The sequence below is a fragment of the Mesoplodon bidens genome (genome assembly GCF_964165515.1).
Source record: "Mesoplodon bidens genome assembly, chromosome: 15".
NCBI classification, from domain to species: domain Eukaryota; kingdom Metazoa; phylum Chordata; class Mammalia; order Artiodactyla; family Ziphiidae; genus Mesoplodon; species Mesoplodon bidens.
Window position 1 is genome coordinate 60,453,209 of NC_138171.1, and position 23,651 is coordinate 60,476,859.

Genomic DNA, 23,651 nt, shown 5'->3' on the forward strand with positions numbered 1-23,651 from the left:
GTATCAGTGCTATTCAAGGAGCTTTTTCTTCATGACCTCAATTAATTCTCACAACAACCCATGGAGGCAGGCATGATTCATCAGCCCCACTTTAAAGATGAGGCAGTTGAGAGTCAATTAGCCTGCCTGTACTACCACGTGTAGTAAGTAACTTACTGAGATTCAGTCTCTATATGTAAATCTCTGATCACAGTCTGTTGGTGAGTAAGCAAAGATTTGCCAACGCATGTGCCAATCAAAGAAGAGATACAATGAGTATGAAAGATCCTGCTTTACATCTTGGTCAGGCCAATGACAAGTTGAGGAAGTCACAGGTTCCCAGAATGTTAGTGTTATGGTGGGTCCTGAAGATAGCCTCATCTAAAAATGATTTGCATTTTTAGATAGATTTAATTTAATTTGCTTGCTTTTGCCTGTATATCCAATGCTTTCAAATAACCATATACACCCTAAAAAAATCTGTCAATAATCAATTGACTTACTGATATTGCCATGCTTTTTTGCCACCTCTTTCAGTTTATAAAGCAATGTTCACCTTCATCTCTTTCTGATTCTAACTGGTGTTATGCTCTCCCTTTAGCAGATGACAAAATGGAGGCTCCATAAAGGTAAGAGAAATCAGATGTGACTTTTCCAGGGTACGTTTTACAACAGTGTGAGTTTACAGTATTACACAACCAATGAGGAGATATTAGCATGGAATCACTTTCATTATTCTTGGATCTTTGGAATGAAAAAATGATTATCTGTGGCCCTGAACTAGTTGAGGAAGGAAGTCACAAAAGAACGGATTGTGAGGGATGCCCAACCACGGACAGCTCTTACTTTTTCCTTTAGGAAGGGAGAGAGCAGAGAGATGTTTACAAAGCAACAAGGGACAATGACAGACTCTCTTACATGTGGAAGATTTGTGGAAGGAGAACTCAGAGTGAACATTATTTACTGCCTATCGGGGTAGAATTGAAGCACCTTGAGAAAGGTGCTTCTCACAAATCGCCCTGGGATCTTGAAAGTACAGATTGTGGTTCAGGTGGGGCTTGAGATTCTGCATTTCTCACAAGTTCCTGGTGAGGCCAATTTGGTTGGTCTGGGAACAATGCTTTGCAGAGTAAGGCTCAAAGGACCCTCAAGATGAATCACTTCAATCTTGAAATTTTAGAACAGAATAAGATAAGCACTTCTTTTCCTGTTGTTTGTTTTAGTTCAAGACAGATATTGAATAAACAATGAAAAGAACAGTAGAGAAACTGTCTTTCTGGGAAAGCTGTGGAGCTAATATTTTCCAGGAGACATTTTTCAAGTGTCCCCACCCCCACAAGCTGGGCTCCTATTCTAGTTACTAGAAGTGGTCCACAAACCCTCTAACAATATAGAAATGGCAGGAAGAGGAAAGTCCCTCAATCTTTTAATGCAATCAAATTTCAAATTACAAAACTGGACCATGAAAGGAGATAGGGATTAAAAGGATGCTAGAAGCAACCAGCAATACTAGTTTTCTTTTTAAAGAGATTCCACGGCTTCAAAAACAGTGGGAACCACTGTTCCAGGTTATCAGATGTGTGATGTATGTCTAGACTCTCAGGCCAACACATTTCAATCTACGTGATTAAGATAATTAAGGGAAAAGGGTGTTTGGCTTTGATTCTGTCTCATCTCCTGACAATCTAGTGATCTATCTGAACATCAACACATCATAATGTAGTAAGAATAAGCCTGGAAACAATGACAACATGGACAAGTTAGCTCCTCCTCAAGCTCTTACCTACCCGACTACCCTAAATTCTGATAGTGGTCCTACTGTAAATGCTCTAAATGCTTTGTATGGTAATTCAAGATGAAATGCACTATGATTTGGAGGAGAATCTAATTCCAGAAGAATAAATCACTGTGATTCACATCAGGGAGAAAACCATGAGAAGTCATTTATTTCTGTCCAATGACTGTTCACAGGCATGTATTACACACAAATATGAAAATAAAAGAGAGGCCACATTTAAATAGAAGTCAGTTCTTCTGGAAAATAATTAAAAGTTCTCTTCACAGGTACAAAAGTCAGAACTCGCTTTGATAATGTTAAAAGAAATACTAGAAATTTTTAAGTGAAAAGTTCCCTCTTACCCCGAAGATAGATTTTCTAGCGTATCTGATAGTGATCAAAAAAATAAAAGGTAAAGTGGAGCAGGTTTAATTTTTGTCACATTCACTAATGCTTCATCAGTTCAGAGTCTATCTACTGTGTGTATATTCCCTTCTACTTGACTGGAATACTGTCTTCTATGAGGAAGGTTCTTTATTTGCAACAGAAATGGCTCATCCAGAGGCTTCTGTGTACAGGTCCTCATCAGAGGTTTCTGACCAGCCTCTAGAAAGCTCTGGGCTTTCTCACCTGCTTCTAAACCTTTCACAGCTGAAGGACCCTGATGGCACTACTGAAAAGATAGGTTTTATTTGCTTTTTCGTGGCCTATCAAGTCAATGATCTGCAACCCAAAAAGTATGTAATTAGGCCATGATATGACCAAAGGAGTTGTTATATCTTGTCTTGCCGCTGGCAAACGTGTCTACCCAAATGGCTGTGACAGCTATGGTCTACTGGGCTTGGAATTTCCTTTAATATCTCCCCAACTCCTTCTTGGTCCAGTCTGTTGACTACTACAGGCTTGCTTCTTTTTTTAACTGCTTCAATTAAATTATATATTCATCTGGCAGTGCCTAACAGTTGTTAAGAAGCCGTTAAGATTATGGACCAAAGGCAAATAGTTCTTGAAACAAAAACTTGAGCACTTTTTCATTTAATGTGTGCACGTGTGTGTGTGTGTACCTGTCTGTAAATTAAAAAGAAGAGAAACTCAGGAAACACACTGATCAGTAACAGCCATATTACTTTTCATCACTGAGAGCTTTGTGTCCATAAACACAAGTTCCCAAAATCATACTGATGCTACCAGCAAGAGCTCTACATTCCCTCCTTCACTATCTCTGAGCCATCTCAATCGTTATCAAATGGAATCAGCATCAACCTGCAGAGCAGGTTGGCAGAAAATATAATTATCTAGTTATTGTAATTTGTTTGGTGAATGTTCAGTCAGAACTATTGATCCATAGGGAAAAATAAATAAATAAGAGCATGAAATTCCATTCTCTTTTTTTTTTTTTTTTTTTTTGCGGTACGCGGGCCTCTCACTGCCGCGGCCTCTCCCGTTGCGGAGCACAGGCTCCGGACGCGCAGGCCCAGCGGCCGTGTCACGGGCCCAGCCGCTCCGCGGCACGCGGGATCCTCCCGGACCGGGGCACGAACCCAGGCCCCCCGCATCGACAGGCGGACTCCCAACCACTGCGCCACCAGGGAAGCCCCCATTCTCTTTTTAATCATTAAGTTATCAAGTTGTGTCTTAGGTATGACTATTTGAAGCTGCAAACATGCCTTTGCCCTGACTTTGTAACAATAACATAAGGAGGTAGAAACAGTCCAGGACCTGGACCGACAGACATTGGACTTGAAGCCCAATAGTGGGATTTCCCAGAGTGTACATCACCCTGCCTGAACCTGCTTCTCCTATCCACACACTGGTGGTTCTACTTAGGATGACCACACATGTTCTTCTTGTTTTACGAAAGTCCTAGTTGAAACCTGCTGTCCTGGAGTCATTATTACCAGTGCATCCTTTCTCTGTTATGTCATCCCATTTTAAACGATCATTTCAATGTCCCATTTAAAATGATCCATTTTAAATGATCATTATATGGGTGCCCTAACTATACTGCTTACCTGATCAGGTCATTTGTTCCAATGTTTTATATAGTACCCGCCACACTAGAGACACTACCTAAAAAATAACTTCAAAACAGAAATCTACGTGGTGAAAAGATTTTAAAAAGTGGCAGGAAACATCATCTAAGGCTGCTCACTTTAAGAAAACCTGACATATCAAAATCTAAACTTTGGAGGACTGATCAATTGTGGGGGGGGGCTTACGTAGCCAAAAAAATAAAAAGCGTGTTTTTCCGTTAAAAAAATGCAAAACAAAGCAAACATAAATTATTCTTGGAACTCAGTGGATTAAAAAGGATTAGAGTTGCATATAATCCTACCTACTATATTTTAAAAGTTTTGTCTACATCATAATCAGTTGAGTATATTTGGTCATTATCCTCCCTAAACTTTGCTTGACTCTGGAATCAGTTAAAGAAACAACAGATTCAAACCCCTGGATTATAGAGGTTCAGGTGAAACTGAAATAACCTAGATATTTTTGGTTTCCTCAAAGCTCACTGTTGCTACCCAGATTTAAAGCTCTTAATGGACTATGTTGTGGGAATATGAAATAAAATATGTAAAACTGGAATTTATGACTATGAAAATATAAACATGAAAATTAAAACAAGAATATTTTATGTACTGCCCTTGATGCACTGAATATTTCATAGGCAGTGTCTCAAAACTTCCAAACCACTCTGTGAGGTGGAATCAATATACCCACCACAGATGAGGTGATGGAGGGCAAAGAAACGACTTCTCAAGGTTGCTCCACTAAGATGCAATAGAGCCTGGGGATTAAGGGCATAGACATTAGCTCTCAAGTTGAGCTGAACATCTACTTCACCCTTCCCCAAGCTCGTCTTCCCCATCTGTACCATGGCGGTCAATTTAATACTTAGTGTGACAGTTCAGTGACTATCTTTGTAAAGCACTTAGAACACTTAGTGCTATCACATAGTAAGGACTCCATACACAGCCATTGTTATTATTGCTATTATCATAATTACTGTTATCGTTATCACAGAGAGATGATTTGAATCAAAGTTTGCTCAGTTACTGTATTAAACTTCTTAAGAAATAGTGCAAGTACTGACGTCCTCTATTTCCACCTAAGGAACATTTTCACAGGAGCATTCTCATATATATGGCAAGTTTTATTGAAGAAATTTATTTTCATGTAGTATGTGTGCCTTGTAACAGGAAACTCACAGGCAATCCCTGTTTCTTTCTTGTTACCCTGAAGCTGTCTAGAATAATTAGCTTCCCTTTCTCTTCCTGAGGGGATGCTGAAAAATCAGTTAAGAAAGTAAACTTTAAACCAAAAAGAAGAATAAGAATATAAATAAAAACAAGAAAATATTATATACAATACTTTGTATGAATATATATTTCAACCTGGTGTTCTAATTTTAAAAACTGGGTGTGCTTTTCTGGGCACAGAAGGATATAAATAAAGGCATTAGTGACTCATTTCTATTATGAGTTCACAGAGCATCATTTTCTTTTCTTAATTGCAGAACCCAGAAGAGCTCATCAGGATGAGTGAAAACAGTGGAAAAGATTAAAAGCTAAAATCAAGAACAACTTCAACAGGGCACTATCAATAAAAGATAGTGGAGTAACTATTGCTGCCATGTTTTAACTCAATAGGTTAGAATGTGAGTCCAAAATAGCTTCCTTCTGACCCTGAATCCTTGTCTTAACTGCAGATCTATCCCCTCATGAACTAAGCCTTCAGTTTCTCGTTCATCTGAGAATACTATTCTTGGCATCACCAAGTTTTAGAATGCTCTCACTCTATTTTTTCACCCATGGATTTCTCAAAAAAAGATTGAAAATGTAAATAAAATATAATAAGGAGTCTATCATAGAGTTGCCAACTTTTACTTTGCCAAGGAAGAACATTAAAAACAAAACTGGATAAAAAAAGAAGAAAGCAAAGCTGTTGTCATCATTTCATACAAGAAAAGCTATTTTTCACAGCATATGCGAAAGAAGCATGGGTAAAGCCTGGCCATTCCCCAGACAAGGGAGTTGACGGCCATATTACATTGTCCGTGTTCTTCTATCCTGGTAAACCAGTAAATGTCATCAGGTCTTGAGCTGGCCAAGGGAGCTAGTGCTTCACACAAAGCACCAGGATAAGATCTTGAAATCCCCCCTTACACACATCTACAAAGGATGGGTGCAGGGGCTTGTGACAGTTTTTCAATCAGAAACAGTTTCAACCCTTATCTAACCTGGTTCACATAAGAGGAATGGGGAAAACAATGAAACTTCCCACCTTTCTCTGCTTTGCATGGTCTACCCTCATTAAGGGATCCACATTATCCATAGATGAAGCTTTCTATTTTCTACTCCACAGCAAGAAAAAATAAAATTGTTAAGCCCCTAAAGTATAACAGGGTTTTAAAAATTAACCTTTCTACCAAAAAAACCCTTAAATGGTAAATTAAATTTTCCATTCAGGGGGCTCATATGCTTTATAGGCTGGCAACCCCTTAACTTTTAGTCTATATGATTTGGTAAGGACTCCGTATAAAATGCTGTATCATTTTAAATGCAATTATTAGCCTTATTTTAATGACGGCATTTCTCTATTATTTAATCTAAATCCAGGAGGTCAAAAGTCCTAAAGTAGAGAGAGTACCCACATAAATGGAAATCAACTCAAACCCCTTTAGTTTTTCAGTTTAGATCAAACTAAGGTTGTATGTAAGGATTTAGTTCTACGTCCTATAGATTAGCTTATGATGAAATATTATAAGAGCATAGAGATAGTTTTTTTCCTATCTGTCCATACTTCCTTCTTTCTTTCTTTCCTTCCTTCTTTCCTCTTTCTCTCTCTCTCTTGCTCACTCACTTTCTCTCTCTTTTCCTTTTCTTCCATTCTTCCTCCCTCCCTCCCTCCCTCCCGCCCTCCTTCCCTCCTTTCCTTCCTTTTTCTCTCTTCTCCCTTTCTTTCCATTCATCCACCTAACCACCTATGTATCTATTTATCTATCATCTATCTACCTTTCTACCCATCCATCCATCCACCTATCCATCCACCCATCTATGCATGTGTGTATCCATCCATCACTACCACCCATATAATTTTAAATAGTTGATCTACAGATCAACCCCTCCATGATCCCAAAGACATGACTATTTATTCCTATTGAGTTTTAAGAAAGAACTACTAATCTATTTCTCTCTGAGATAGAACCTTTTATTCATAGCTTGTGAGTATTGCATTTAAAAGATGTTCTAGCATGGGGCTTGTGACTGGCTGAACTTGACAAGTCCTGACCTCCTTGAATTAAGATTTACCTAGATACTGTTATGAGTCCTCCATGAGGTCCTAAGGCAGAAGTGTGTATGTGTATGTGTTGTGTATACATATATTTTTCACATATGTATATGAATAATATATATACACAACACACACACATATATATGTTTGACCACACATATATATATTTCAAGTGCAGAGAGCAAGATAAATGATATTATGGCATTTTAATTGGGTTTTACACCATGTGGGGCACACAAAGGTAGCAATTTCATATGGTACAGTCTAACATTGCTGATGAAAGTTAAAGGTCTCAAAAAACAAACAAAAAAGGGTAGAAAATAAAACAAACAAACAGAAGCCTGTTGCTTGCTGTCTCTTTAGCTCAGTCTAGGGGCACCTGTATGGCCAGGACTACTACTGTATGGCAGAAGCTGCTAACTTTCAGGGATCATTACGGAAATGTATGTCTTACATGAAAACAGTGGCCCAGGGTAACTATCAGGGCAACTGGATCGTCGTGAAATCTTGGAGTGAACCACTTTATTACCTTCTTCTCTAGCTGGTCTGAATTGAGTTCCCTTCTGCCCTAATGTGGCGGGCCGTTTCCATGCACTGGTTGTTAGGGGATGTTAGAATGTTTAGCAAGCAGGACAAGCATGACAAATGTCTGCCTTTTTGGCGCAGTAACATTTTCATCAAAGCAGTGTATACACATCAGACATATTTACCCAAATATCTGTAGCATAATTCATGGAAAAGGAAATCTCCCCCCGCCACCACCCCCGCCTCCCAGTCTGGCTGCTCAAAGATGCAACAAGGACCAAGTCGTGGACACAAAGAAACCGAAAGCCAATCAATAAAGAGAAGCCTGTCCCCAGGCTTAATTCAAGCAAGCCATTCATTGAGCTACTGTGATGATGGACCTGTCAAATCCAGAACATACCACGAACACATCAGCAACACCAAGTGGCATGCAATGACCAGATGACCATCGGCCCCACTGCCATGCTTTGGTTGGTTCAAGCTCAGAAAACCATCTCCCTTGAGAGTTCAGACAGTTGGCTTTCCACAAATCAAAGTGAGATTAGAAGTAAAGATTTGAGGTGAGGTCAAAGGCTTACCAAATGTTTCCTAAGTGCCAAGGAAAGATGTTTGCCTATTGTCATTCAATTCATCAATAAGACTATAAAATTACCTAGTCCAGTCAGGTCTTTTTCTTTGGGGGAAATCTCTGCCCACACCAGATGGTCTTCATTCTGGAGGTCAGCATTCAGAAACTCTCAGGGTACTCCGAGATAATCAGCATGTGATCATTTAACCAAGAAGATGTTGGGTGGGGAGTTGCAAGGTGGCCAGTCCTGAGGTTACTGGAGTTCAAGATTTTCCAAAGGCCCCTGAATCTTTAATTTGATGAGGGCTTAATTTGTGCTGATAAAAGGTAAAATTCTACCGACTGGGGACATCAAACTTCTTTTGCTTTCAAGATGTCTGAAGAGTGAATCTCATGATTAGAGAGAAAGTTTGTTGCAGTTTCTCTTTTGATCAAGTTGACAGCCAGTGAGCGTGACCCAAACATGCTCTATTCCTGCTGATTTTACTTCCTATTTTGAAGGAGTTTCTTTGGGTTACGAAGCGTTTCTCTTTGTCATCCTGCCTTTCTTCTAGAAAGTAGGAACTAAGGGTCTTTCCCTACTGATATTACACTGTGATTGAGTAAAAAGAAATGATTACACAGCTGCCCTGAGATAATTCTAGATAACTGGCATCTTAATCTAGATTTGAAAGCTATTCTGATCATTTCACATTTTCCCCCAAATATGTGTCTTCTCTAAAAGGGTCTTCCTTCTCTTTACCTGCTTACTAAAAATAAAAGGAAGTACCACCATTTCATAAATACACTTTAAAAATCAAGCCAGAAACATCACTTTAAAGACTGTTTTCTGGTAATTTACCTATTACTGCATTTCCCTCAATGCAATATTTCCATACGTGGCAAGTGTCTTGCTTATAATAAAGTGAAATAGGGCTAGCAATCAATTGCCTCAGCAACTAAAAAGACCTAATGCGCACATTTCTTTAATGAACAGCAAGAGGCCAAGAGTGTATTTAGTTGGTTTCTTCAACTGAAACTATTACACCAAAGTGGGAATTGCAGAGTTAGTCAAGATTTACCAAACCAAGAATGAGGGCAATTTTTCAGTAGGACATGTTGCCAGTGAGAAATCTTAATAATAGTAAAACAACAGATTTCATAAATACATTTGCATACATGGTGCCCCCAAATGCAGCAACATTTTAACTTAATTTTTAAGATGAATGCAAATAGAGATGGCCAGATTCTCAAGTAATTCTATCTAAGAATAGTGTTAAACATTGTTTTTTTATTTTCCAAATGTCTAGATTGGTTTTATTAAAGAAAGCAATTTAAATTATATCTTTGTAATTAACCTTTTTTTCAGCTTGGGGATAGATGCACTTATACTGAGAAGCAAGATAAAAAATCCAAAGACATAAATCTGTTTAAGGTTCTTATAATTATGCAGCAGGCTAAAGTTGCTATGATTATAATTATATACAAAGTGGGTGTTGGAGAATTTAGCATCTAGAGATATTTTCATAAAAATAATTAAGGGTTGTAGATGAACCACATTACAATTGATACTTTGTGAATCTTCAGTGTGCAGAATTTAATAGCATTAAGTCTTTTCATTTGTAGAATGATGTTGAGGATTTCAAGATTGTCATCATTTTTATTAGCTTTTTTGACCCTCTCAATTTCCCTAATCTAGTGTCAAAGTGTATTGAAGACAGCAACTTCTATAAAACATATTTTGCATCCTGGCAACTGATGATTGGGTAACTGGATAATTTAGGTAATTAGAACTGCACATTGACAATAGTTTGGGTTCCTCTGGAAGCTCCCTCCAGCCTTGAGAGCTCGTGATGGCTGTTCATAAGAAAACAGGAATAATACCTGCATACATTCAGACAACAAATCTCAATTCTATCTTGTCAAAGAGCCATTTTATTACAAGTTTAGGCAGGGGGTTTTCAAAGTGAGGCTTTTTGGGTTCAGGAATTTCTTTTGATTTAGTATACCTCAGAAGAAGTCTGTAGTTACAATGAGCTAACGACACATCTTGTGAGAAATGGAATGGAACTGCAGAGAAAGCATACCACAGCAAACCAAGATAAGGACTGAGTCACAAGAGGCCAGGGAGGAGAACCAGTGTCTGCCGACACTCCCCATTCTCGAGTCCAAGACATCGCCTGCTTACCTGTCGGACCCAGCATGCCTCAGCCACACATGCAAATTGGTACCATTACTGTTTTATTCATGAAACATATTTTTAAATTAAAGGAGTCATTACCCAAAATAAGCACCCTCCATGACATTTGTGCATGCAGAGCATCTGAACATTCACATTTATGTCCTCAGAAAACAGAGCCAACGATTTGCATTCAATATGGAAACGCACACTTTTTTTTTTTTCAAAGCACTTATACAAAAATAGCTGTGGCTTGCCATTTCAGAAACCGAGTCATCTGTTAAGCCTGGGTAACACGTAATAGAGCTCCTCCATCCCCCAGCCTTCACCCCCGCCATCCAATTCTGACTTCTGCATTTCTTAAACCCTTCTGCTGCCAGTCTTAACATGTGGTGTGCATTACAAATAAATGTTGGCTTCTGTTCGTAGGAACAGTCATTGGGTGTTGCCAAAAAGAACGACTCTCCTTATGAATGCCAGATACACCTCCCCCATTCCTTTGGTTTGGATTAAAAAAAATGCAATAAGGGGAATGCTTTCCTAGATGTACAAAGATGTAAAAAAAAAGGGAAACGGGGTGCTGAAAATCGAGGTAAACCTGCAGGATCATCTCCTGGTTTTTGTCCTATGAGTTAGATGAGACGAGGGTCTTACAGAGAAGACCATGAGAACGTTGGTACAGGGAGTATACTTTGTGCATGCAAGGTGTGCTGTCACAGGAACTGAGATCTGGAAAACAACTATGCACGGACAAAATGTATCACTCTCCTTGTGTCTCAGCAGAGAGGGTGAGTGTCTAGAATGAGCTAGGCGTCATTGTGCATCCTCTCTCTATGTGGCCCCCTGTTGACCTTCACCATGAGACCTAACTTTTGGGGTGCTGCCTCCCCAGCAGTCATGCATTTGCACCAAGACCACACGAGAACCTCGTCTCCCACGAGTTAAGTTAATTTCCAGGTAAATGTCAAGCATGAGAAGGAAGGCCCTTACCTGTCACTGTAGGCGGCAGCAGTGGCAGGGGTGGGCTGGGCGTAGCGATATGCAGCGTAACCACCCTAAAACACAAGGAGAAAGTGGACTTAGGAACGCAGAGGAAGCCAACTCAGGGCGCCCGATTGTGAGACCACATCAGAACAGTGGTTACCCACCTCTAACAAACTAAAGTGGAGGTTAATGAAAGCTTAGTATGAAAACACGCCAGAAAGATGGGGGGTGGACAACCAACCCCAGCTGGATGTTAAAGGTTAGCAGTTTTAAGCATATCCCAAAGGGACAACCCAGAGACCCTTTGAAAGAGATGTACCTACATGTTAATTAATGGTAATTGTTTGGGGGTGGGGAGGATTATGGGGAATTATTTAAATGCTCTTTATGCTTTGCTGAACTTTCCAGATTTTCCAAAATGAGTATGCTTTACCTTTACTTATCAGCCATTAACTTACATTTTATTCAATCTTTGATTACTTCCTTAAAAATCCAATATTGGTCAAGCTAATGCCCTGCTGTCTTACTTTGATATTTATTTTTTAAAAAATAAGATAACCCATTGATTGAGAGTGTATTAGGCATCTCTTTCACGTGTTGTTCAACCACTAAAGCAGTTAAAGAAGACTGTCTCCAGCTTTCTAAATGTCACGTAATGATTAAAAAAAGGAACGGTGAGCTCTTAAAAATTCTGTCTTTTCAGCAAAAGATATCACACTCGTTCAGATGGAGAATTTGTTTGGTGTGGAAAATATAAAGTCTTCCAATTTGTAAATAAAATCATTAGGAGAGAAAAAAAATCTGGGAAAAATAATTAACATTTAGTTGTATGTACCAGTAATTGCAATTGTTCAATTAAGCAGAGGACAAACAAATTCTAAAGGAACTGTGTTCAGTGGAGCATTGATTATCAAACTGTGAAAATAACAGAGCTCCTTGCTCAGCAGACCACAGCGATACATCAACCACTGTCGAATGATTTCAGCACAGTTAACAAGCAGGATCCAGTCTCCACCGATAACACAGGGACCATTCAGGTTCTAATTAGAATACATAGTCCCATAATCCTCTGGGAGAAGGGTTCTCACCCTCACTGTAAAGGGGCAATTCAGGACAGACTGCGATGTCAGAGGGCATCTAACAGCATAAGTAACGGGTGTAATGGGGGGATTTAATGGGAGGATTTTGGGGGAAGGAGTTCATTATATTTGGCTCCAGGTATAGGATAGAAAACAGATGAATGAGAAAATTGCAAGAAGCATCTATCAAAACGTTCTGTCGTTTATTGTCATTTATTTCTACCCTTTGCCAATCACAGCTGACTTTCAGAGCAAATTTGCTATCACTTACACAGCAATTCCAAAAAGCTAGTTTCTTCTTAATCAAGTTCCTTCTTTGGATCATGCTAGAGAGGATACCTCCAAGACATGCTGACAGATAATCACCAATAATTTGGAGCCAATATTAAAAAAAAAAAAAAAGTCTCCCTTGAAAAACAATGTGAAAGTTAAAAAAAGAGGTCTTAGCCAGACACCACCTGGTGTTCCAAGCACCATGTTCTCTAATTAGGAACGGAGAAACTCATTAAATGTGCTGAGGAGATGGAAAACCAAAGCAGTTGTCACACCCAGCACCAAGCTCCAGATACAGAGCGATGCGCTGAGGAATACAGACCAATGGGCTGAGGGAAAATCGGGGTCACCAGATTTCTGGAGCCATTCTTTTCATCTGCTTGCCCATCTCTTCAGCTTTCATCACGCAGCCATAAAAGACACAGGTGTGCAGGTATGTATGTTCCTGAACTTAATGAGGAAGGGAGGGGCTGGCATTGGCTTCCTGATTGCTAGGAGGCCTTAGCTGCAACCAAATGAAAGCTCTGAATGGAGAAAGTTTGAGTGTGTGTTTTATTTTTTCCTTTCACTTCCAGAACGGAAAAGAAAAGTTATTGCAAAGTTTTTTGCATCAAGTGCCATGTCAATCAATCATGCCTTGGTGACTGTGAATTTGGTCCCAGTAAAGATTTCTGGCCACGTCCTGTTTGCAAACCTTCTTTGAACTCTGTAGGACTCCCCCAACTTCTGCAATGTTTTCCATCAATGGAAGTAGGTAGCAAGTTTGACAAGTGGGAAAAACTGTGGCAGTGCAAATAAAATATACCTAAAACAAACCTCACTGACTATTAGGTTGATACTTGTTGCATGAATATAAAATGGATGTGTGTACACCTGGGATCCTTCAGAGGGACTGATCTATGAAGCTTCAGGAAAGATCCATCCTCTGTATGTCTGCATAATGACTTGGCCATTTAGAGAAAATAAATGTGTGTTTCCATGCAAGACAGGCACAAGTGGTCAATGTCCTGACACTTATCTTTGTTATTTAAGAATGTGTTTACGAGTATTCCTGATTCATGAGTCAAGGTCATAGTTTGCTAAAGTCTGTGGAACCAGTGGAGAGATTTTGACCTTTCTCAGTGATCTTCTTGCTGTCCAGTAGACCTGATGATATCAGAAATGTTCTATATCTTTGCTGTCCAGTATGGTAGCTGCTTGTCCTAAATGTCTACTGAACCCTTGAAATGTAGCTGGTACACCAAATGGAGTTTTTGATTTATTTAAGTTGAGTTCATTTGAATTTAAATGTACCCAACCACATGGGGCTGGTGGCTACAGTATTGGACAATCCAGGCCTAAGTGATCCCTGAAATATGTAATAAATTGGAAAAAGAAAAGGACTGGATGGCTGAATGTCACCACATCTATATACTGCATTGTCTTCGTTCGCTATTTTTCTTCTGTATGAAATCCATTTAAGGGGAAAACCAGAGTTGTGTATTAACTCCGTATATGTGTTCATACACTGTAAAATGATCAAAAAAATACAAATTGCTTTAATTAGCCGCTCTAACAGGTGACTCTAATCAATTTTATCGCCCTATATTTTGCAGCTCGCTGAGCATAGCCAAAGCTTCTGTAAGGTTCTGGAGTAATGTCTGAAAAAAGAAGCACTCACTTCTATTTGCGTTCACCAAACCATGTTCACATTGAAACTGGTCCTCCCAGACCTTAGGACAAAAAAATGCATCCTTGACAAGTAGATTTTTCCCACCACCAAACCAAAGGTAAAAAAGGGGTGACAAACACAAAATGGTCTACACTCCCTACTCACAAAATGTACTCACTTTCACATGCTAGGCAGCAAAATACAAGTGTGAACTTATAGAACATACACATTTTAAATGTCATTATGGATTTCCCCTCTCAACCTGGCCACCACCGCCAGATGCGGCCATGGGAGATACTGACTCACATGGTCAGAAACACTTCCTTTGTTAGCAAGACTTCTGAAGGTCCACTGGGGGAAGTTATCAATTAAGGACCTTTAATGATGCTCCAATGAACCATTTTCAAAGCTGTGCTTGGTGGGATATTCATAGTGGCAGGGAAGGGCAAGGTTTCATGACCAAACAGGTTTGGGAGATGCTGAGTGAAATGAAATGAAACTGGATACTCATTTGTGGAACTTTGTAAAGCATTATTAATGAGCCCTGTGGCTCTCCATTGCATCACAAAGTGGCTTGACAACGGAAATCACACGTTTAAACTTGAGAGCATACTTTTGGAAAAAGATGTTCAAATATCCAAATGGCGAATTGCTTAGGAGGCGAGGTGAAATTTTTGTCATTGGTGGGGACACAGGGATTGGGTAGGGCTTTTCCTTTCTGAGAATATCCAAGGATCTCACTTTGTCTAAAACAGGTGGATTAATAATATACATAAATTGATTCACTATAATGACATTTAATGAACATTTGAAAAATGTAAAACATAAATATAAATCATTACTCTTTTATCTGCGTATGTTCAGCTATTTTTGAAATATGGCAATGGAAGTCCTGTTTTCTTAGAAAGTGAAAATAAAAGTTGATGTCAGGAATTTTAATTATTTGGTCCTCTCCTAGGTCCAAGTACCCACTTTTTCTATTAGATTTCTTATTAAAACTTGATTAATCTCACAGAAAAAAAAAAGTACCTTCTTAATTGACTTAATACTGAACCAAAACAAGGATTCAGGTTACAGGGAAACCCATGTAATAAAACTCCCACTGATCATTAGTTTTACATTCCTCTTTCCTTTTATTTGATAGTTTTAATGTTGGTTTTAGACCAAATTTGGAGACTTAGCCAGCTACACTTCGATGGATGTGTTGATTTTTTTCTGTTTTCTTCCTACAAGTTCGTTCATTTGGGTGTTGCTTCAGCAGTGGGAAATAGGTTTGAGAGCTACGGCAAAAGTTGTGAAATAAATTTATAAGAAGCTACAATGAAGCCAGGGAAAGTTATGTTAGCTATGCTGACCCTCAATGCTGGATGTATAAAAGGCTTTTTGGTTTAACCATCCCAGATGACTCCAGGAACATACTAAAAAAATTTTTTCAGACAATTGGTTCAATGAAACCCTTGAATTATTTTCACTGAGTTTACATTCATTGAAGCCAGATACATTTTAAGCCAAGAAATGAAGAGCCAAGCCAGACCTCCATTTTGACACACAATCTAGCAAAGAGGGAAACATTTCATGATTAGCATCTCTCTTCTAGAAGAATTCACATCAAAACTGGAAAATTCAGTTAAGTCTTCCCTCCTTCTATGTTAGAGACCATCTCCCCTTCCCGGAATTGTCTTGTTAGTAGGATTTCACAGCAAACCCACAATCAATAGTGATGAGTTTTTCCACAGCCGGGATTTCATACCTGCAGCAATTTATTGCCATACACAGGCTCTTGATACACTACTCTATAAGGAAACAGAAATGTAATGTTTTTCAATGCAAAAATGAAATAAAAGAAAATGCATAAGTCAGAAATTCCAGAGCAATTCATTTACAAGTTTGCTTCTCTTATTTCACTAAGACCTAAGAGTGACCCATCAAACCAAAAGAAAGACCATGCAAAATCTCTGTAACTGAGGGTATCAAGACGGTGGGGCTGGGGATCAAACCGCACTCACTGTATTTGTGTTATAACCTGTGTTTATTTTTAAAGAAGAAAAAAGGATATTTTCATGGCTTCTTCCCCTACCAGCATATTTCAGTTGTTCACGTTAAGTCGCTCACATTTATCTCTTTATCTCATGATTGGAATTCTCTGGAACACCTGAGGATTTAACTTTGATGCCTAATGATTGAGGCAGTTAGGATGACAGCACAGTAGCAACCATAACTGTATCAACGCCTTTATATTTTTTTAAATTTAATTTCATGTAATAACACTACACAATTGCATTTCATGAAACAATGAATCACAATGAAGCTATCAAAGCTGCTTTTAACATATGACTAGAAACGTGTGTGTGTGTAATATATATTTTTTATATAGTCTGGCTTTTCTTTCCAATTTAGTTCTACTTAGCCTCCCTTTTTAAGTTAAAATCTACGTTTTTGGAACTACAACTGTAAAAGTTCTTTCTCTCTCTCTCTCTCTCTCTCTCTCTCTCGCTCTCGCTTATTTGAATGTTTCAAGTACAGATATTATTCCCTGTGGCTTGTCCACCCCATACACTCTCCATTATCCTCTGACTTCTCACCCTCCCCCTTTCCTTTCTTTCACTGCATTTCTCAGGTTTGCTCAATAGGGACAACAGTGTTATTCTGTTGGCCCAGGGCTTAAGGGTTGAACTTGGCAATTAGATCACATGGGCTCAAACCCCAGTGACAGTGAAGATTTCTGAACAAATAATTTCATCTCTTTTCTGAAAAAAGATTCCTCCTCTGGGAAAAAAAAGAAAATGGAGGTGATGGGTAATGGGTAATGAGATTGCTCCTTGATAGGACCATGTGCAGAGGGAATGAGGTGATGTAACGGCTGAGTGTCTTGTCTCTTACACAGGACGTGCTTAACTTCTGGGTGGGTTATTGCTTCCCACATCGTTACTGACCAGCCTAAAGCCGAACCCCAGCTGGCTCAGATTCTGAAAGCAGGATCTCTGGAATAAACACGTGGGGTTTTTATCTGGAGAATTTTCTCTTCCCACCTTTCAGTGCTACTGACACTTCTGTCCTGAGCTCAAAAATCAGTGAAATGAGGACACCTTTTTAAGATCCATGGACAGCAGAGTGACATGAATGCAGAAATAATTGTATTTAAGTCATGGTGTCACCCAGAACCTTGTTATAACGGGATGTAGGCATGATGCAGAAATGCACTGGAATCTCAACCAGACATATGCACTAGGGAGCCTCTCAGCAGCATTGAGTGTTAGAAAGCTTAGGTCTTTTCTAATAAAAGGGAGCGAGGTTAACATTGATAGTCTATATCATTGGGACTTCCCTGGTGGCATGGTGGTTAAGAATCCACCTGCCAATGCAGGGGACACGGGTTCGAGCCCTGGTCCGGGAAGATCCCACGTGCCGTGGAGCAACTAAGCCCGTGCGCCACAACTACTGAGCCTGCGCTCTAGAACCCACAAGCCACAATTACTGAACCCATGAGCCACAACTACTGAGCCCGCATGTCACAACTACTGAAGCCCAGGCGCCTAGAGTCCGTGCTCTGCAACAAGAGAAGCCACCACAATGAGAAGCCCGCGCACCACAGTGAAGAGAATCCCCACTCGCCGCAACTAGAGAAAGCCTGAAATGAAGACCCAACACAGCCCTAAAAAAAAAAAAAAAAAGATACCATTACTGTATATCATCTCCCTCTCTCTCTCTCACTCTTCCTCCCACTCTCTGGCTCTCTCTGCCCTCCTGCTCCCCTGTCTTCTCCTCCCTTCTTTCCAGTGCCCAGAACTCTACTCTCTTACTCTTGTTTCTACTGAGAGTTTCTCAGATCTTTTTAAACAGCTCTATTATCATTTCCTTCTCTCCATTTTCAATAGTTATCTTTTGATCAAATGCCATATTCTTTGCTATCTCCCTGAGCAGGTGAAAACACTTGTCTTGGTTCAGTTCAGTTCAGCAACCCTTATTTTCAGCTCCTTGATCGATGCCGGCCTTATGAGATCTCTAGCTTCACCCCTAAATCTAATGGATTGCTTTGTAGGTCCTGGGGACGTGGTCCTTCAACTTTTAAATGGTTGATCATACCCATGTATCGCCTCTCCTATTATTTATATATTTTTTTCATTAACTTGGCCCACTTTTTTTTTTATTGACGTATAGTTGATTTACAATGTTGTGCCATGACCCACTTTTTAATTCAAAAGAATTTATGGAAATGGGTACCACTAAACAATGAGTGAATTTGTAGGTTTGATAGGCTAGTGATGGAAGCTCAATTTCTACCTTTCGAAATACTAAAAGTGTGTGTGTGTGTGTGTGTGTGTGTGTATGCAGTGTGTCCTCAGGTAGAAGGGACCCAGGTAATGACTTCTGTGACCCTCCTTGCTGACTCAGGAACCCCTTGTGTCCTCTGATGTGTGGCCATCTGCATTGGGCCTGAGCACGACAGGCAGCATTTCCCCTGCAGGGCTGGGCTCCCAAGTAAGATGATTCTTCTTTGCCCTCAGCCCAAAGGAGCATCCCTGGTTTTGAACCTTAGCTTCTAGCTCACAGCATCTTCTTACAAATCCACTGCCTCCAGCACTTTCAGGGTGTCCATGATTATCACTCTCTCTCTCACTTCAATGTTCTCTTCCCTGAAAAGTTTAAGAGGAGCTAATTCTAGGTAAGGGGGATTGCTAGTTACAGGGATCCTGCGGGTCTTTCAAATCCTCTGTGCTTTGGCAGGACTGGGAGATGCCAGAGGGCTCCACCATCAGGTGGGAGGGATGGGGACCTTGGACGACAAAGAGGAGAAGGAGTGGAGAAAGCAGGGTATGTACAGGGTATGTACAAAAGCAGGGTATGTACAAAAGGTTGGTCATTCTGGTACCCACGCTGTTATAGTTGCTGGGTTGCTCTGACCCACTGTCAAGGCTGACGATAATTGGGGCAGGAAGATTTGGAGAGCAGCCTCCCCTACTTTCCTTAAAAGTAACCAAAGCCAGAAGCTTATTACTCTGCCCAATAAAATGAAAAAGAAATAACTGGTTTAGACCTATTAGAGGGGATCAATGTGTCTAAGACATGTCCCAGGTCTTCTCAGGATGGCCCTAGACCTATTTATTGTGCACTATTTTTTTAACACCTTTATTGGAGTATAATTGCTTTATAATGTTGTGTTAGTTTCTGCTTTACAACAAAGTGAATCAGCTATACATATACATATATCCCCATACCGCCCCCCGCTTGCGTCTCCCTCCCACCCTCCCTATCCCACCCCTCTGGGTCGTCACAAAGCACTGAGCTGATCTCCCTGTGCTAGTGCACTATTTTTAATGAGATCAAACGAGCAAGCCACAAACTTCCTTTAAATAAAATGGAACCTGGCGTGCCTTTTTATGAACCTCTTTAATCATTATTTCTTTTGAAAAAAAATCATTATTTCTTAAAAAAAAAATGGAGCACGGGGGACATTTCCAGTCATCAGAACATACCAGTATCTAAAAGGAGGTAGGGGTAGCAGCTTGAAATAGCACATTCAAGATTATAATATACTTCTGGCCAGGATGAATCCTGCACCATAAGCTTCAGAGTGCAGGAAATATTCATATTCTTTCTTGCCTTAAATCAACTTAAGGCCATCTATGAGCCCTTGGTTTGTTGCCCACATACATACACCATCCATGCAGCAAGATTCCAAAGCTGCCATCGGACACAGAGCAAAGTATTCCAGAAGCTACCTTCCTGGAAAGAGGACAGAGATGTGCTGCGTAAATGAAGCTAAAACTTCATATTTCAGTTAGCTTTTCCGTCACCGAATTGCCTGTTTGGAGCTGCCTCCTTAAAATCTTATCGTCATAATATGAACAATGGGAAAAATATATAAATGTTTTAGGCTAGTAGGGCGGCTTGATAAGGGCAAAAGGGACAGATTTCTAAGCCTTGACACTAGGAAACTCAGGACTTGAAGTTATTGACGTAACTCTGTTCATCCAAACCTCACCCAGTGGGAAGCAAAGACCCCAAAAGGAGCCAAAAGCACAAAGGGACTTTTTGGAGCTTTTCTCCCTGAATGGAATTTCTCTTTCCACCTTAGTCTCGATGCTCTCTTCTGAGTCCCTTTGCTCTCTCTACTTGCCTTGTTCTCGTGGATTTTCATTGGTCTCAACCAATGCAGACGTTCTCTATCCATTACTCTCGCCCATTCTTTTTCCTTATTTGTGAGCTCCTACTGCCTGTACCTTCAGGAAGCTTCTACTTCCTGTTATACAAAAATCTATGAGGCAAGGAAAAGACACCAATTTGACCTACCCATAGGACAGCACAAAGTAATAATTCAATAAGTCATTGTCATTTTACAAATAATTCAATAAATTATTGTCATTTTACAGAGAAGGGAACACTCAATAAAAGGCAGCTAATAATTGTAATGTGTTTGATTTTAGCTAGGCTTAGTAATGTCCACATTTTTCCCCCCTTGGTTGAGTGTTGATGAAGATAGTTTTCCTTTCTGTGTATTTTCTTTTTTTCTAATTTCTCCATCCCTTCTCTACTCTCCTCCATTTCCCAAATTAAAAAAAAAAATGTCCTAAACTAAGTCCTAACTCTCTCCATTTGCATCCTCAATCCAGAGGCTACCCTAGGGGAAGGGTATAGACTGATGTTTGGGTTCATGGGTTATCTGAGGATTTGGAGGAGGTCCAGACTGTTTAGCCCCTGCCTGCTTCTCTATTTAAAATGGTATAAATTCAAAGTTTGGAAAAAGAGGACTTGAAAAGGAGTGGATGGAGCTACACACACAAGAAGGAAATAAGTTGTTCCCTGGGTGAATAAAGAACATGTAGGTTGTTCTTTCATTTCATTAAGGGGAAAAGAAAAAAACCTAACCCACAGATTATAATAAATGTACTTGATGCAATTATAATAAAACCCAAGTTCATCATTGATGGAGATTTAATACTCTGCTTCAAAATTGTAATTATTTGAAATTCGAAGGGAAGGAAATTAAATAACTAGTGTCTTTCCTATTTTCTAGTAAATTGCCTCGATTTGATCAGAAATATGGTTACATTTTTCTTTGTTATCTAATCTATAAAACAACAAATATGATTCCACTGAATTTATTTGAGGTCCCTCGTAATAAAAATAATGATATGATTTAGAAAATACCCCCCAACCCCACCCATTTCTTTTAAATTGTGTTTATTCCAAGTCATTTTCAAAACAGTGCTGCTAATATCATACCATGGGTGAATAACTCCCTCTAGATCAAGTTAGGTAAATTTAATTATGGCCCCATAATGAGAAACATCCTCCTCTTCTCTAAAAGTGAAAAGCTTAATAAAGTGGTACCATTTAACAAACAATTCTAAATTGGACAAATAATTCTAAATCAGGTAACTGTTTTGGGGAAATGGAGGGAATAAAGAGTTGAAAAAAATAAGAGTTGAATGCTCAAGTTGGTCTCTATTTTGTTAGGAGATATTTCTTGCTAAAATCATCAATGGGGGAGAGAGAGAGAGAGAAACGGGGTTTGGGGGAAGAAATATCTTTCTAGGGCTGTAGTGGTCAACAATTAAATATATTTACAAGAAAACATCCAAAACATCAGCCATGAAAATATATTTTCACCCTCTACAGCTGGTAACTACAGTTGTCATCCAACATATTATATTGAAAACACACAGACCATACTGAGAACTTCAGAGAGGATTTCTTTTTGAAGGAGGGTCTTTAATTTGACATGGGAAAAATGTCATCTTTTTTGGGAAGGTGTTTTGCATTTATTCTGAAGTTAATCAGGGAGTTCATTCCACTCACTCAACAGCACGACGGCTATCATGAGCAGAAGGCCTTCAGTCCTCCAAGCCTTTTGGACTCTTTCTCACAGGAAGAGGAAATGGGCGGCACCCAGTAGAGAAATTTGCAGCAAACTTGTAAAAAGAATGACTCGGGAGGAAACAAGGGTGGCATGCACGTTAATGAATACTTACATAAATGTCTGCACCATAAAATCCATCCTGGTAAACAACACTGCAAGGGCGCACACACAAAGAAAAACATTCATATTAGTGCATTTCCCCATGCAGACACACCAACCCCTGCACTGGCGAAGTTAGTCTGGTCACAAGATCCGAAACACAGGAACCGAGGATCGTTTTCAGATTGGTTAAGGAGGTTGGAGACGACGGCAGTCCATCAGACTGAGAAAATTAGGCTGGGGTTCGGTGTCGGCCCAGAATCAGGACATGGTGGCGTGCTGGGTACCAGACTTTCCAACCTTTCCAGAGGGGTGCAGAAATGCAAAGAGGATTCACGTTTATTTTAAGTGACCCATGCAGATATGAGGATCGGGGTTTGCATTCAGCCAAACCATCGAGGTGCCCCCGGAAAAAAAATCATCTGCTTAAAATATATGATGGATAAGGGCAGACATATGGATGTCACATTTTCAATACGGGTTACAGCTGACCTCAGGGGCATTGCGCAATCCAAACGATTTCAGAAATTTTCTTCTATATTCTTTCACACTCTAGTATTCTATTTGGTAATTCCATATGCCCCTCTTCTATGGTACATGTAGAATATCTCTAATTATATGGGTGGGTGAACAGGTGTGTAGATGTGTGTACAAGAATATATGTGTGCTTTTGTATATGAGTGTGCTTCATGCGTATATATGCATATGAATGTGTGTTACTTTGAACATGTAAATGCATACATGTGTGCATGTGTATACCATGTACACGTGTATAAGTGCATGTGTATATGAATGCAGATATTGTGCATATGATGTGTGTAGTAGTATGTGCGTGCACATCTGTGTGTATGTGGGCTCATGAGTCATATGTGTGTACACGCCTATGTCTGTGTGTATATTCGCATAAATTATAACCAGACTAAGCAGACTCCGACAAAATGATTGAACAAGCCTGGCCTCACAGCATCTCTCTGATTCCTGTCCATTTAGTCATCTCAGAGAGAAGGGACTTCACAGGACGGGGTAAATAAAAGATCCTGGACTTTCCCAGAAGTTTTTTGGTTTACCTCGAGTGAAATATCCAGGAAAAGAAGCTCACAGCTCTGTGATCCTAGGAAACTGACTTAAAATTCCTAAGCAGTAAAATGGGTTTAATGAGGATCCCATGTAGCTTGCGCATCTCACAGGCCTTTGTGAAGACCCCAAAACATCTCAAATACAAAAATGCGGGTTTCTAAGGCATATTTTCAAAGGTTAGCAGTTGTTATTAATAACCTTCCCTGATCTCTTCCCATGGAGTTTACAGATGATTTATGGTTCTGTCAAATGCGCCCCACCGCAAATTCTCCAATGCGCCCCACCGTCGAATGGAGCTGCAGTCCTAACAGAAGCAGGACTT

At 39.7% G+C, this 23,651-nt stretch overlaps 1 protein-coding gene across 2 annotated transcripts in view; it reads right to left on the reverse strand.

The window, feature by feature from the left end:
• Window positions 1-23,651, reverse strand: part of RBFOX1 (RNA binding fox-1 homolog 1) — a gene marked incomplete at its 3' end in the record, with an annotated part of 187,416 nt that overhangs the window by 23,462 nt on the left and 140,303 nt on the right. For both annotated transcript variants that reach the window (XM_081255267.1, XM_081255268.1), the window contains exons 10-11: window positions 22,266-22,305; window positions 11,296-11,360 (exon numbers count right to left, since the gene is read on the reverse strand). In XM_081255267.1, the coding sequence (XP_081111393.1) occupies window positions 11,296-11,360; window positions 22,266-22,305 (105 nt within the window). The remainder of the gene's footprint in view (window positions 1-11,295; window positions 11,361-22,265; window positions 22,306-23,651) is intronic.